Consider the following 16,552-nt stretch of genomic DNA (forward strand, 5'->3'; position numbering starts at 1 on the left):
ACATTTAAGGTACCCTAAGGATGAAGCGTCTACTAATGAAAGCTGACAGGTACAGGTTCCAGAAAATGCAAAGTTCTGAAGATAGGCAAGTTTCATTAAAAAACTAAAAAAGGCCATCAGAGCTGATGGCAAGAATGATATAAAGTCAGAGATCTAAACAAGGCCTGACTGCCATGATAAGGAGTTTGGATTGTACAGGTACCAAAAAAGCCCCCAGAAAACTAACTTTATCTGAATTACATTTTTAAAAGATTATACTTTTGTGTGGAAAACTGAATCCTAACAAGGTAAGAGTGGAAGCAAGATTAGTTAGTAAGCTATTTCAATAGTTCAGGAAGGAGATGATGGTGACTTGAACTGGAGTTGGTAGCAGCTGAGGTGAAGAGCGAGCAGATAAATTCAGGAAGTAGAAAACACAGACCTCCTGACAGACTGGAGGCGATGGTTATTGTTTAGTCACTAAGTCATGCTTGACTCTTTTGCAACCCTGTGGACTGTAGCCCACCAGGCTCCTCTGTCCATAGGATTTCCCAGGCAAGGATACTGGACTGGGTTGTCATTTCCTTCAACAGGGGATCTTGCTGATCCAGGGACCAAACCTGCATCTCCTGCTTTGGCAGGCAGATTCTTTACCACTGAGCCACCAGGGAAGCCCAAATGCAGAGTGCATCACACAAAATGCTGGGCTAAGTCAATCACAAGTTGAAATCAAGACTGCCAGGAAAAGTATCAACTTCAGATATGCATATGATACCACTCTAATGGCAGAAAGTGAAGAGGAACTAAAGAGCCTCTTAATGAGGGTGAAAGAGGAAAGTGAAAAAGCTGGTGTGAAACTCAACATTCAAAAAACTAAGATCATGGCATCCAGTCCCATCACTTCATGGCAAATAGAAGAGGGAAAACTGGATGTAGTAACAGACTTTATTTTCTTGGGCTCCAAAATCACTGCAGATGGTGACTGCAGCCATGAAGTTAAAAGATGCTCCTTGGAAGGAAAGCTATGACAAACCTAGACAGCATATAAAAAACAGAGAGAGCACTTTGCCAGCAAAGGTCCATATACTGAAAGCTATGGTTTTTCCAGTAGTCATGTACTGATGCGAGAGTTGGACCATGAAGAATGCTAGGAGATGAAGAATTGATGCTTTCAAATTGCGGTGCTGGAGACGACACTTGAGAGTCCCTTGGACTGCAAGGATTCAAACCGTCAGTCCTAAAGGAAAACAACACTGAATATTCATTGGAAGGACACTGGAAGTAGATAGTGATAAAAAGAGACTACTACAGGTTAGTCCCTAGGCATCTCGTTTAAACAACTGTGCATGTTGTATATAAATTTCTTTGGTTACAGAACTACATGTTTAGCCTTTTGATAAAGAAAACAATACTTGGATAACAGAAGTTAAAAGTGTATTAAAGTGTTACATTTATGTAATATCACAAAAATATTGAAAATATAAACACTAAGGATCACAAAAATTTGCCTGCAAACTAAACTGCCTATATACAAATTATCTGAAACGATATACAAAATTTAAACCTCTGAATTAAGCACAACACAATATATTTTATTAATACTTAGCAAATAAACTAATCTGAATAAATGTTTTTACATGTTTCTGACGAAAATTACTACTTAGATGCTCTTTATCTCTCATTCTAAAATGTTTAGAAGTTGTTACAGAAACTCTTGTTAAAAAGAAATCTTTCCAAAAGTTTCTCGTATCAAATTACCTGGGACCCTTTTTTTAAAAAAAGTACTGGTGCGCCAAAAGAATGCAATACAGTCATCCCTCAGTATCTGCAGTGGTTGGTTCTAGAACCCTCAGAGATACCAAAATCCACAGATGCTCAAGTCCCTTATACAGAATGGACATTCTGTTGTTGTTTAGTTGCTAAGTCAAGTCCTACTCTTTTGAGACCCCATGGACTGCAGCCCACCAGGTTCCTTTGTCTATGGGATTATCCAGGCAAGAATATTAGAGTGGGTGGCCATTTCCTTCTCCAGGGGATCTTCCTGACCCTAGGATGGAACCCACATCTCCTGCATTGGCAGGTGGGTCCTTTACTACTGAACCAATTAAGAAGCCATAACATGGACACAGTATTTGCATATAACTTATGTACATTTTTTCCTATACTTTAAATCATCTTTAGGTTACCTATAATACCTAATACAATGTGTTACGTAAAATGTAAATGCCACATAATTGTTGCCAGTGCTTGGCAAATTCAAGTTTTGCTTTTTGGAAGTTTCTGAATTTTTTTTTCCTGAATATTTTTGATCTGCAGTGGGTTGAATCTGGAGATACAGAACCTGTGGATACAGAGAACTGGCTACAATTCTAATCTAAAGAGATCTCGTCTCCTTTTATGTTAATCCTTCCCCAAAATTTTAAAATAAATGAGAAATAGGAAGATCTATCAAATCCTATAACTTCAGAGCACAAAGGCTCTCTGGTGTCTCTTTAAGTAAATACAGACTCCTAGATAGGATCTAAATTTCTCTAATCTTCAACTAATCTTCTCTTATTTGACACCCAATCCCAGCTTAAAGGAGATCAGTCCTGAGTGTTCATTGGAAGGACTGATGCTGAAGCTGAAACTCCAAAAATACTTTGGCCACCTCAAGCGAAGAGTTGACTCATTGGAAAAGACCCTGATGCTGGGAGGGATTGGGGGCAGGAGGAGAAGGGGATGACAGAGGATGAGATGGCTGGATGGCATCACCGACTCGATGGACATGAGTTTTGGTGAACTCCGGGAGTTGGTGATGGACAGGGAGGCCTGGCATGCTGCGATTCATGGGGACGCAAAGAGTTGGACACGACTGAGCGACTGAACTGTACTGAATCTAGTCCACTACAATAAACCCAAATTGACCTAAAAAAATCTATTTTTAGAAGTCTGTTGTACACAAAAAGAGAGATTATCTGTGAAATTCTACAAATGCCCATACATTCACCCACTTAATGCCTTAAAATTACCTACCCATATGTTCATCTATCCAATGCCTCAAATTTTTCAGAAGCTAATTTCACTGGACGTATCCCCCTCTCAAAAGATTCCTTACCAGAGTTAAGATTCAAATAAGAGCAATAGTTTTTTCAGTGACACAGTCAGTCATTTGAAGACAGACTATCTATCTATCTATCTTCCCCAATGGCTCAGCGCTAAAGAATATGCCTGCAATGCAGCAGACCCTGGTTTGATCCTCGGGTCTGGAAGATTCCCTGGAGGAGGGCATGGCAAACATTCCAGTAGTCTTGCCTGGAGAATCCCATGGACTAAGGAGCTTGGTGGGCTACAGTCCACGGGGTCACAAAAAGTCAGACATGACTGAAGTGACTGAGTACACAATCTATCAATCTCATCTTCTAAGTATGAAGCATACGAGCTATAAAAAGGAGAGAAATAGTCAAGAGAGAAATAATTCTTTTTTTAAAAAGTGATCGTTTGCTTCTTGGTTCTTCAGCCAAAAGCAGGCATGACAAAAGAATTAACATCACTATGAAAAATTATTTGTATTCAAATGTATTTCCAAGAAGATTTCAAGATCTGACATGGGCACAGAGAAAATGAGTGAATTAAAACAAGTATAAACAGGTCAGTTACAGGCTGATCTCTAGTTGAATTATGTTTAAAAATATTTTAATCATACTTTAAAAAAAGTGAAATAAATTTTTTTCCTTAATTCAAGTCAATTTAATTATTTTAAAACACTCATATACCAAGATGAACTCATATATTAAGGCAAATTCCAATTTTATATAGTCATTTGATTAATTCTGTTTCATTTTAAATTGCTAGTCCAGGGAGAGAAATTTTGTAAAAAACATTTTATTGCTACAAAGGGAAACATGGTCACAAAAAGCCTTTAAGCGTATCTTAACGCAAATTACTATATTCAATGTCCAATGCAGTAAAAAAATACACAGAGCACAAAATACTTGCCCAACTTATCTCTTCTAGGGTAAGTATTCAAAACATTAATGCACACTTGAATATATACTCCCAAGAGCAGCATTTAAGTTCAAATGATTAGAACAGACATACTAACAATACACATCTGTTATCCTCAACATCAATAAAGTAATAAAAATTAAGCTTAAAAATTATACAAACAATTTCTCGAAACTAAGTAGCTATAAAAACTAAACTAAAATAGTCTTACCTTCATTTTATTAAACAAATGGCAAACATTTAGAAATTATATAAAACAAATTGTAATGTGTGGAATGCATGCAACATGGGTGTTAACTCTCATATTTTAAACTACTGAAATTCTTACCCTTTTCCACATTGGGACAAAATTTAAAGCTTCTTTTAAAACTGACTAATACCTTATATTTAATTTTCTTCTGCTTGGTCAACAGAAAAGCCGACAGGCTCTTCCTTTGCTTCTTCTTCCTCTACTTCCCCTACCCCCTCCCCTTCTCCCTCTCCTTCCCCCACTGCCCCCACTTCCCCCTCTCCTTCTACATCCCCTCCTTCCTCTGTGTCCCCCACTCCTTCCACTCCTCCACCTTCCCCTACTTCCTCTGCTTCCTCTACTTCCCCCACTTCCTCCTCTTCCTCCTCTTCTTCCACAGGTTCGTCAATCTTTTCCTCTTCCTCCTCATCTCCTTCTATTTGTTGATCTTGAGAATGATCTTGAATTTCAAAGGGATTCTCACCCTAAAAACATGAAAAAAAAAGCTTTTAAAAGAGCGCATTTATTTTTTAATCAGTGAAATTTTTATTTGCTATATCATTAAAAATAAATACCATTTGAAACTTAATTTCAACTTATATTAAATCTATTTAATATTTTTTGAGTATCTATTTCATACCAATGTGGGTATATATATTCCTGAAGTCAGTACTTTATACTCCATAAAACAAAGCAGATGAAGATTTATGTTCTACTTAATTATATCAGTATTCAATGCACTACTGTTGCAAGTTCTCTTTAAAAAATTCAAATGAAAATCAGTACGTTTGAAAACTCAAATGAAAATCAGAAACAAATTAAGTATCATACTTTACTTTTACTTTAAAAAAGATAAATCTGTAATTCACTAAACATTCACAACTTTAGTATTTTAATTTACTTAAATAATTATGTATCTGGATTATGTCTCATAAATTAGAGCATATCAGAAGGCTATATTAATAATATAAGAAATGAAGAGACAATGAAGGTTATTAAAACAGGGAAGTATAAGACTGGTGCTACACTTTAAGATACACTAGGTAGGAAGATGCAGGTTGAGTGGCTGTAGCAAGAGAAAAAAATATTAGCACTGAGCTACTCTAATAGCCCAGGAAATGAAAGGGTAAAAGTGACACCATTGACAGAATGGGTAAATTAAGATGGGGAAAAGCAGCAGGTTTATACTATATATAATTTGAATTTAAGAAGTCTAAATGTTTAAAGGGCAACTATAAATTTGCAACTCAGAAGAGGAAAGACTTCAAAGTCAGATATTTAGATTTGTGAATTGCTTGCACAGTGAATAGTGAAGCCAGGTCTTAAAAAGGATAGCCCAGGGCAGAGCTGAGGGAATGAGAAAAAAAAAATGGCTGAGAATAAAGCCTACTGAAAAAGCATGTACTTGGGGACAGAAGTTAGAAAAGGAATACTTAATGCAGAAACCTAGAATTATGAAATACCATCTAGCAAAACAAAGTTTCAAGAATGAATTAATAGATCAACACTGTTATATGACGCAAATAGGTAATAGTAGAAAACAACCGAAAAAGTTCACCAAAGCTGGTAATAATTAGAGCTGAGGAAAGGTACCTGAGGGATTTATTGTACTATCCCCTTAACTTCTGTTATGTTTAAAATAACAAACAATAAAATGTTACAAATTTTTATTTGAAAATTAAATTAAGTCACTGGTAATCTTAGAAAGAACAGTTTCAAAAGTATAATGTAAATGGAAGTTGGATAGCAATGACTGCCCATGAATGAATCTTCACAATTCCCTCTTAAGCTCCCAAAACACTGGCCCAGAGTCCATAACTCTGAGATATTGATTTAATCAAGTACTGAAGCTCTTGCTAAAAGCACAAAATGAAATAATTTCAGACTTAAACCTCTTGAATCAAGTGTCCAGGAAAGAAGTTCGGTAATCTGCATATTTAAGAAGCATTTTTATCAGCAAAGTTTTCTGAGAAGCCCTAATTCAGAAGGTCTTATAAGGGGCCTGGGTAGCTTTTAATTGATTTTAACTTCACAGGGGATTCTAATCATACACCTCCTATTGGGAAATACTAAAGAGTGAATAACATATAGGAAGTAAAGAGCACAATGCAGGGTAAACCACCTTTTCAAGTATGATGGTAACAGAAGAGATAAGAAGGGCTAAAGTCTAGGAAAAGTTCAGTCATTTTTAGTTTAAGAAACTCATAAACATGTCTCTTTGGGAAAAAGTAGTAAGATAATAAATGGGAGGAAAAAAATCTGATGAAAATAAGGCGATAACTGATGAAACAAGAACACAGATAAAGCACAAAGAAGAATATTTTCCTTCACATATAACAATGAGAAAAAAAATACATAATTCTAAAGTAGAAAGGAGAAGAGTTAGAGTTCACATCCAGTGGTCTTCAATCTCCCTAGAGCTAGAGAAGAGATAAGAATATGGTAAGTGAAGGGAGTAAGAATAAAATCTGGATATGTGAAGAGTGAAAAGTTTCAAACAGTCACTACAGGAAGCACATTACATTGATTGATAGCAAGTAAAATTACTGTGAACTGCAGTGAAATCTGGCAAACAGTACTGGCACAATTCCATGATATTTTTTAGCAGGAAAGACAGTTAGTAAAGCTAACCATAAATGGCAGAGTTGAGAACTAGTAAGCAGTAGAAAAATTAAGAAAAGAGTTTCAGAATGGCAGCACTGCACTGTTATAAGGGCTGACCATGAGTGTCCAGGCCAGAGTGAAGGCAGAACATATGTAAGTGGAGAACTGGGAGAAATCGATGAACTGATTATTTCACAGGACAAAGATTTAAAACGGTATTTTGTCATTCTAAGCACTTAAAGATCGAAGTGTTTTTAAGCCATGACCAGAGCTGATTATGAGCAGAAGTTTTCTGTGGACTCTAGAACAGCAAGAAACGGAGCAGACAGGACTGCTGAACAAAAAATGCCAGACAAAGAGCATCTCCAAGTAATGAGACACCAGTGCTTCTTGAATTTTAACATGCATATAAATCAGCTACGATCTTTTTTTAAAATGAAGATTCTTATTCAATAGACCTGGATATGAATTGATACCCTGCATGTCTAAAGAGCCTCCAGGGTGATGTCAATGCTGCTGATCCTTGGATTGCATGGAGTAACAAGGTTCTAGAAGATTCTCAGTTAAGTTACTTTCTCCACAGTATGTACTTGAGGCAAGATATCTCAACATTTCCCATTCCATGAAGTGACTCTAAAGTGCAGCTTGAAAACCTTACACAGAAATTCTACTTTGTATTCTTTTCTCATTACAAATTACCTTCATACATCATTGGAAACAATTAACCTCTCAAGTCTGTGATATAGAAAGGATAATAAAAATCTAATCTTTCCTAATTTAGCTATGATGCTTTAATCTTTTTGACACCATATCTCCAACAAAATATGATTTCAAATTAGGGCTGTATTCACCTTTTAAAAACAGTGTGCAGTAAACAGTGCCAAATAAAATAATCAGAAAATAGGGCCTTCTGGAACAAGCAGAAAGAACTGAAATTTATTCAGCTTGGAAGTCATCTGGTTGAGGAATAATATGTAAAGAAGGATCACTGGAATAATATATGGCAAAAATCCTGGGAAGCAGTAGGCCAGGTATACCTACCTAATTGTTCACCTTTGAGTTTCCTAACTGAAGCAAACCTCCTTCCTTCTGGTCTTATGATGCTATGAGCAGGAGCTTTGTTTCTGAAGCAAAGTTTCTGAACTTCCTGCTTCCCATCCAAGTGTTATCCAGAAATGACTTATCTAATTGGTATGCTTAGAAGAAGAAATACCAATTGGATAAGTCATTCCTCTTAGGAATTTCCCTTCACTAGGAACATCCAAAAGAGGGGACAGAAGGGATTCACTTGGGCATCAAGACCGTCTTTCATGTCTTCTAAGCAACGGAAAGGGTGCATTCTAGTCTGCTCTGTCATGTGGTCGACTAAGCGAATCCTACTGCTGTCCAGCTGAAGCAGTCACAGTAGTTGGGGGGGAGGTAAGTCTATCTAGGAGTGAAATATTAGAAAGTCCACAATAACTATCTAAGACATATCATCCAAAGTCACCCTTTAAAAAAAAAAATCAAGGATAAAGCTGACATTTGGGTCTTCTATCAAGATTCTTGTGTATCTCTCAAATGACCCAGAGCTAGAAAGGGAATGAGAAAGGAATGGCGTCTTGCTCCTGCCCCCAACAAATCCCAACAATTAGGAAAAAAGACATTTTACCTATATGTATGATATCAAGTAAAATTATCCTAATTTTGTGCTATATTAAATATCACAAAGAGTTACCATGCTATATTTAACTGTTACAACATTACAATATAACCCAGTTTTTGCTCTCAAGTCTTACCTTAATGAAACGTTCGTATCGTGCCTTCACTATTGGATTATTTAAAATGCTTGTAGCAGTCAAGACACTCTCTCTTTTTATTTGTTCCTTATAAGCCTATGAAAAACAGAACACACTGAGACACTTGAAAACGATGCCATGAAAAATATTTCCTTAATTAAAATGACTGCATGCTCAAATTCTTAGAATTAAATGACTTAATTTCTGGCAAATAAAGCTATAGAACAACAAAAGCTATTGTGACTACAATCTAAATGATCTATGAATTAAAACAATGAAGATTCAAAAAGCCAGTGAACTTCAACAAAAAACACCCAGTCACTAAATACTCTTTAAGTCCAGGTCTACTAAACACTTGCTTTCTCTCCAATCTATTCTGGAGCTACCTTACCCAGCCCCAGCTACTCCAACCATTAATTTTCATGCTATCAAACTAAAGCCTTTAATACTTGAATTTTTAATTTGCTTTTCAAACAAATTTCTCATAAAATAAATATTTTTATTTGAAATAAATAAATAACCAACATAGGAGCAAAATAATACTAATCAAGAAGAAAATAGTAAAACTTTCCTAGAATGTCTGAGTAAATTCTACTAAAAATGTAGAAATAGAAAGTAACTGGCTTTTTTTTTTTCCCAATCATCAAAAAACAAGTCTTTCTTTTTGTTCTAAATACACAAACACACACTCATAAAGCAATTTTGCACTACCTTAAAAAAATGTTAACAATAAAAAAAGCAGTTCAATAACAGCTATGATTTCAATGTGCCAGGTACTACTTTAGATGCCCTTTACATTTTAATTAAACTAATCCTTAATCAATCACATAAGATTCATCCATCCTCATTTTATAGATAAGGAAACTTAGACAAAGAAAAGTTTATTACTTGCTTAACGTATGTATGTACTGAACCAGGATTCACAGAAGTCTTGCTCTGGAGCCCACAATACTACACTTAACCACTATACTACACTGCCTCTCTAAGTATCTTTACACTAAGTCACTCATGAGATTAACTGGATTGTACACAAGTAGGCAGGTATGAAACAATAGCCTTTAAAGGGCAATAAGGGATTAAACAAATAATTCATTGACTTCATTAAGGTAGATTAAAACTGACCTGCTTTCCTTTGATATGATCAGGAGATTTTAAGTGCTGCTGAACTGAGCTATGTAAAGCAGGGATATACACACTGCAAGCACTGCAGTGAACAGTCTCTACTTTCATCATGTGATCATCTGCAGTAACACCTACAAAGGAAATGCAACTATTAATAACAAAAGCAAGGATCCATATACTTCTGACAAATCAAGTTTTCACTATTTCATTTCCATTACGATTTATACTCCTTCTTCCAAAAAAAGGACCAGAGTATAGAGTTTTTCTACCGTATCTCATAAATCTGCATAGATTAAAAATGAAAGGATAATTATTTGCTTTCATACTTTATTCAAGATTCCACATGGTATTTAGTTGCACTGAGCAGCTTCAGAATGCATATAACAAAACCTGATAAATTCTCTCTTCATTTTTGTTACAAATAGTTTCCTTGTTATGGCTGCTTAGATACACACATCAATTAAAAGTGGACATTTAATTTCTAAATATATGAGGTTTTTAAAGTATCTTTGATATTAATCTCTCATTTTGATATTAATCTCTCATTTTGATATTAATTTCTCATTTAAATGCCTTCTTCTCTACAATCATCACCTGTGTTTTTTCAGCTTGTGAACTTTACTGAGGCTTTCAATAGCTAAGTCAAAGATCTCTCTTGGTAAATGTCACATTGCACTTTAAAATATGTGGGTTATTTTCAAGTATCTTTTGATATTGATTTCTAACATAACTCCACAGTGCCAGGAAAACAGACTAGGATTTCAAAACATGACATTTTTACACCTTGTTTTATGTCCTTGGCTTTGTTTCAGTGTCTCCTGGTTTTCAGTCTACGGGATGTTAAAAAACTATATGGATAAAAGATTAAAATTATAAAGTATAATTACATTATATTTCCTACTCATCTTATACAATGATTTTCTGAGGCCTGTAAGTTCAACCCCCAAAAATATAATATAAAAATGTTGATTCTGTAGTAAAATAAGAATTTTCATGCTTATGAATGTGGGTGAGTAGAGACGGGAAAAAGAAGTCAAAATTGGATTCATAAAAGACAAAAATATATGTTAGATCTTAAAAACAGTGATAGAGGGTTATTACAAGTGAAGGCTACTTCGTATGTTTTTAAAACCTATTTTATTTGTTGATTTCTACACATCTCAATAGAAAGAAAATAACAGCTTTGGTTCCCAGGCTTATCACTGTATCTCTGGTTCCTTGGAACAGTGCCAGCCACATAATAAGACTTTAGTAAATACGTTAAATTATTAAGTTATATGGCGAAGGCAATGGCAACCCACTCCAGTACCCTTGTCTGGAAAATCCCATGGCTGCAGTCCACGGAGTCGCGAAGAGTCAGACATGACTGAGCGACTTCACTTTCACTTTTCACTTTCCTGCACTGGAGAAAGAAATGGCAACCCACTCCAGTGTTCTTGCCTGGAGAATTCCAGGGATGGAGGAGCTTGGTAGGCTGCTGTCTATGGGGTCACACAGAGTCGGATACGACTGAAGCAACTTAGCAGCAGCAGCAGTAAGTTATATGTACGTTCATAGGAACCTTCTCTAAATGCTGCATATGAAAAACTGTTAGGAACACACCAGTTTCCTTAGAATTATATCATTTTTAAAGAATCATGTATTTTTTTATGTTGAGAAAAACTGATTTGGCTCTTCCTTGGGTAACTGAATTTATCATGACATTTGATTAAGAAAACAACAGATAACATGCAGCTTCAACTAAATAAAAAGATCTTCATGATCTTTCACATGTCATTCTTGAAGTAATACTGTAAGGTACTATATGGTGACCATCTGTATCTGCTGGTTCCAGCTCTGCAGATTCAACCAACCATGGACAGAAAATATTAAAAAAAAAAAAAAAAAAAAAAACTTCTAAAAAGTTCCAAAAAATCAAAACTCCACACTGATAATTATTTACATTAAGTATCATAAGTAATCTAGAGATGATATAAGAAATATGGCAGAAACAACACAATATTGTAATTATTCTCCAATCAAAAATAAATTTAAAATAAAATTGAAGAAAATGTCTAAAAAATAAAGTATATAAGAAGACATGCATGGTTTATATGCAAATACTACACCCATTTTATATAAGGGATTTGAGCATGACAGATTTGGGTATCTGCAGGAAGGTCCTAGAACCAACCTCCGTCAGACCCAGAGAAACAGCTGTCTATGCAAAAGAAAGATCTAAGAGAAAATGGCACTTTCTGGGAACTGCAAGTAATTTAGTATTGCTGGGGCACAGACTAAAGAAGGAACAAAAGGGAAAAAGAGCAGGGCCAAGATCATGAAGAGCTTTGTATGCCATGCCTAGGAATTTGAACTTCATTCTGTGGAGGATACGGAAGCCACTTTATTACTTAAGTTCTTCAAGTAATAAAATCGTGTAGTAGAATAAGAGATAAGACTGAAAGGAAGGAAACTAATTAGAAAAATAGAACACATAAGATTTAAACAAATTCAGTATTTAAAAAAGACGTAAAGAAAACAGACTTGGTACGTATTCAAAAGATAGAATTGAGAATCGACTGAACAAAAATACTACAGACATAGTAAAGCAAATGTAAGTACTAAGATTAACTGCACAGTTCTGGCATTGATGGGGCTACTTTCCAAGATAAATGAAAGAGATACCTGTTAAGTTTTGTCTTGTTTTCTTCATGGGGTGGGGGATACTCAAGGGAAGGATACATTTTTTTAGTATGTTCAATTTGTGAGACTGCTAAAGAGAGATGTCAGTAGGCAGCTAGATGTAGGAGACTGGAGTTCAGAAGAGATATCTGTGCTGGAGATATAAATCTATAAGTAATCAACATATAGATATTGATTTAAATTCTGTATATAAATTAATTCATCAGGAAGAAATATAAAGAGAAATGTTAACAGGACTGACAGAATACTGAAAAATATCAACTTCTAAAAGCTTAGTAGAAAAAGAAAAGCACAAAGAGTAAAAATGACAAGGGAGTAAAGAGAGGCAGTGAGTACCACAGAAACCAAGGGAGGAAATAGATTCATAAATAATAGTTATCAGTGGGAAATGTTGCCGAATAAAACTGAAGTTAGTGTTGGTGTCCTCCAGTATAGCAGTTTCAGTACACTAATGATAGCAGAAACTTGTCCACTGTGGGTAAAGCAGTAAGTGACAATGAAGAAACAGAGACAGTGAGAACTATGCTTAAAGAAGTGTGGTTGCTTAAAGAGAAAGGCAGGTTGTAGAGGAATTAGTGTCTATGTTTTTCTTTTTCTTTAGGTCTTTTTTAATTTGTTTAAGTAAGTGTATAGGCTTCAGAGACAGAATCAAAGACAAGGAAAGACTGAAAAACAGAAGAGAAGAATTCACGATTTGAGCAGAAGTCTTTAAGGAGATGAGAAGGAATAAGAGATAGATGACATATACAAGTATAGGCAGCCCTCTGTATCCATGGCTTCTGCATCTACAAATACTGGAAAACCAACTATGGGCCTTGAGTATCTGCATATTCTGATACCTCATGCAGGTCCTGAAACCTCTCTCTCTCAGATACCTAGGGATGACTGTATCTTCCAGTACAAGCAAAGCTGATACTTTCTCTATGAAGGAAATGAAATGAAAGACGTAAGAGAAGGTAGTGATAAACTTGTAAGCATGAGAACAGGAATCAAAGGAGTTCATTTCTGATAACCCACTCAGACCTACCATATATGACTATGTACTGTATCACTCTAATGGGCATCATTTACAATGAAATAGGTTATGGTATATAAAATATATATGTAAATTTCTAAATCAATTTGTTAACTTACCTTCCATAACATCCTTTTCTATTATTTTGACTGCCTCTGTTTGATTATTTGTCTGTTGCTTACGAATAGATGTTTTCTTGAATTTATTTACCATACATTCCTAGAAAACAAAATAGAAAGAATCCAAAAAGTTTTTAGTGAGTACGCAGTATAGGCCCAGCACCATGCTTGGCCTATGAAAAATAATAGTACCTATTATATAAAACTGATGTTTTCAAGGAGCTTACAATCTAATTGAAAGGACTATAATGAAGTACCAGGAAACTACAAAAAGTATTTACTTTTCAAGATGTATTAATATTTTAGGCATATATATATAGAGGGAGATCAAAGACAGCTGGAATAGACAAGAGATCTCAGAGCAAGTGAATACTTAAGTCCTAAATGACAGGAACCAGTTAAACAAAATTACAGAAGAAATTTAATTAAGGTACACAATTCTCCAAGGATACAGAGGATACAGGATCACTGTACTTCTAACCTTCTAACAATTCCATCTCTTTTGCCTAAATTAATTGCAAGTACAGTTAGCAGTCCAGCTCCAGCCCTGGCCCAAACTATCCTACCCTTCTCCAAGTCACTTCTACTTACACTATCACTCAGGCCTCTTCTACTTAATAGTGTCGTGTGTGTGTGTGTGTGTGTGTGTGTGTGTGTGTGATTTCCAATCACTGTTAGTTCACTAAATGTATGTGTGTGTGTGTGTGTGTTTGATTTCCAATCACTGTTAGTTCACTAAAGGCAATATCTGTGTCTTCAGTGTCTTCAGGTGCTGTGCCTGCATAGCACCTGCTCTTAAGTATTCGAGAAAAACTGTTGAACTGATGACCACATCCTGATAAAGGACGCTAAACAAACAGGCTCTCTGGCTCTGAATTCAATTCAGACTTCCATTTATTCAAAGTCACTAAACTGCTCTGAGCATAATCTTTTAGGATAAAGACGAATTGGTGTAAGGTTGAAGTGAAATATGAAGAAAAATACCCAGCAAAACAGCAGGTACATAGAAGACTGTTAATACACGATAGCTGATTTGGTATCAATAAACAGCTGTTAAAGGAATTTTCCTGACACATGTCAGAAACTTCTGTAAAAAATGTAAAATGTACTCTCAAATCACAAATCTACAATCTATGAAAGAGGAATTCACATCTACTTCTAAGCTAAGTTTAACACAACTTTTTTTAAGTGAACAGTAAATTGAATTCTTAGAAACATAAAACAGGAGAACTATGGGTAACGATGAAAATCAAAGAAATTCAAATGTCAGATCAAGTGCCTCTCACTTCAAAAATAACTACTTACATGCAAAAACTCCATAACCACTTTATCAAATTTGGTTTGTTTTTGAATATGATCTAATGTTTCCTGATGTGAAGGACTTTCCAGATGGAGTTCAATATCTTTTTCTTCAAATGTTCGAAATTTACAAAATGAACATGTGAATGCCATTCTGTAAAGGGAAAAAAAAAAGTTTTTCTTTAAATATTACCTTATTTACTTAGAAAGCATTCATAAGGCTATACCAATGAAATCAATTTTACCAGCATAAATGATTTCCTCTCCTCCAAGTAATGGCTGATTTAAATTTAGCTCAAGTCAGAAAAAAAATAGCATTTAAATACCTGTCTGGACAACACTGTCATCATACTAATTGGCATTTCTGGACCACACTGGAGTTACTGGGTATGAAAAACAGAATCAGTGGATCTATTTCATCTAACCCTAACTATCCACTTCAAGTCTAGATCAGAAAGCCAAAGCAAACTTCAAGCAGTATCAAGTTCCAAAGTTCCACTAACGTTACACTCTTCTATCTTCAAGCTTCCAAATCACTGATGTAGAAACAAAGGTAGGTAGGACACCAGAAAACCATAATTCACTCTATTAGAGCTCTCAGATGATCAAAAATCACTTCAGGGTGAATAAAAGGCCTGGTCTGGACATATGCAACTCATTGAAAAGCTCAAGAGTCACTCCAGAATGAATTGTCCCTTTTCTCCCATTTAATTATTCTTACCTCATATATCCCTGTTACTTCCTTTTCTTCAAATTATGACAACAGTCTCTTAATGGGTTTCTTTATCTTGAGTCTCCATTTTCCACCTAATTCCTTAGAGTACTATTATATTTATTTTCCTGAGTAAGAGTATAGAATCTGAAATCTACTGCTGGGTTTATTTCTTAGCACCCTTATGTGACTTCAGGCAACTTAAATTCCCTGGGTCTTAGTTTTCTAATCTTAACGAGGTGAGAACCCTCACAGAGCATCCTCACATTTTGGTCTTCCAAGGGGTTGGGGATGTGGAGGCTGCGTAGAAGAGGTGGTGATCCTAGAACCAATTCACTATGCATATCAAGGGATGACTGTAAATATCAAAAAATCAAAATCATTCCTATATATCTTTGATCAATCCTCTTCCTTTGACTCTCAGGAATTTTTTCACATCCCAATTAATTTATCTGCCTTTTCTAAGAAACATGTTTAGGTGTTTTTTTTGTTTTATTTGATGCTTAAACATAGTATTTTATTGATTCTAAGACATATTTTTTCTGATCGCATTTCTGAAATCAGTCTGTATCATAAAATTAATGAAACATCACAATCTCTTTTGGCCAGACAGATTATTGCTTGTGCACCAAGAAAAACCAGGAATTCTAGTTGTAAAATCTGTATAGAGTGATGGTCAGTGGCTTGAAAGTCTCAAGGACAGTGATAAAGCATTCTTTTAGACCTTGAGGAGCAAATAGTTATGGAGGAGGTGGAGAGTTAGCAAACTGAACATATCTGTCAATATCCTTGAGACAGATATCAAACATAGGCTAACTCTACATAACTGCAGAGTAACTGTAATACCAGGTTAAAACACCAACAATAATAATTTTTTAAAAAATACAATCTTTTTTAAAATTTGATTTTTAAACTCTTTTAAAAAATATAACATTGTATAAGTTTAAGATGTACAACATAATTATTTGATATATGTATATATTATGAAATGATGAGCACTATGATTTTAGTTACTGTCCAGCACCT

The 16,552-nt window shown here is 35.1% G+C and overlaps 1 protein-coding gene across 12 annotated transcripts in view; it reads right to left on the reverse strand.

Annotated features, from left to right (window-relative positions):
• Positions 1-3,637: 3,637 nt before the first annotated feature.
• ZNF326 (zinc finger protein 326) overlaps positions 3,638-16,552 on the reverse strand; it is a 35,445-nt gene continuing 22,530 nt past the window's right edge. For all 12 annotated transcript variants that reach the window (XM_055585222.1, XM_055585219.1, XM_055585221.1 and 9 more), the window contains 5 exons: positions 14,821-14,968; positions 13,516-13,615; positions 9,700-9,830; positions 8,578-8,673; positions 3,638-4,680 (listed from right to left, as the gene is read on the reverse strand). In XM_055585222.1, the coding sequence (XP_055441197.1) occupies positions 4,354-4,680; positions 8,578-8,673; positions 9,700-9,830; positions 13,516-13,615; positions 14,821-14,968 (802 nt within the window). In that variant the 3' untranslated portion in view covers positions 3,638-4,353. The remainder of the gene's footprint in view (positions 4,681-8,577; positions 8,674-9,699; positions 9,831-13,515; positions 13,616-14,820; positions 14,969-16,552) is intronic.

This window comes from Bubalus kerabau, chromosome 6 (assembly GCF_029407905.1).
Source record: "Bubalus kerabau isolate K-KA32 ecotype Philippines breed swamp buffalo chromosome 6, PCC_UOA_SB_1v2, whole genome shotgun sequence".
NCBI classification, from domain to species: domain Eukaryota; kingdom Metazoa; phylum Chordata; class Mammalia; order Artiodactyla; family Bovidae; genus Bubalus; species Bubalus kerabau.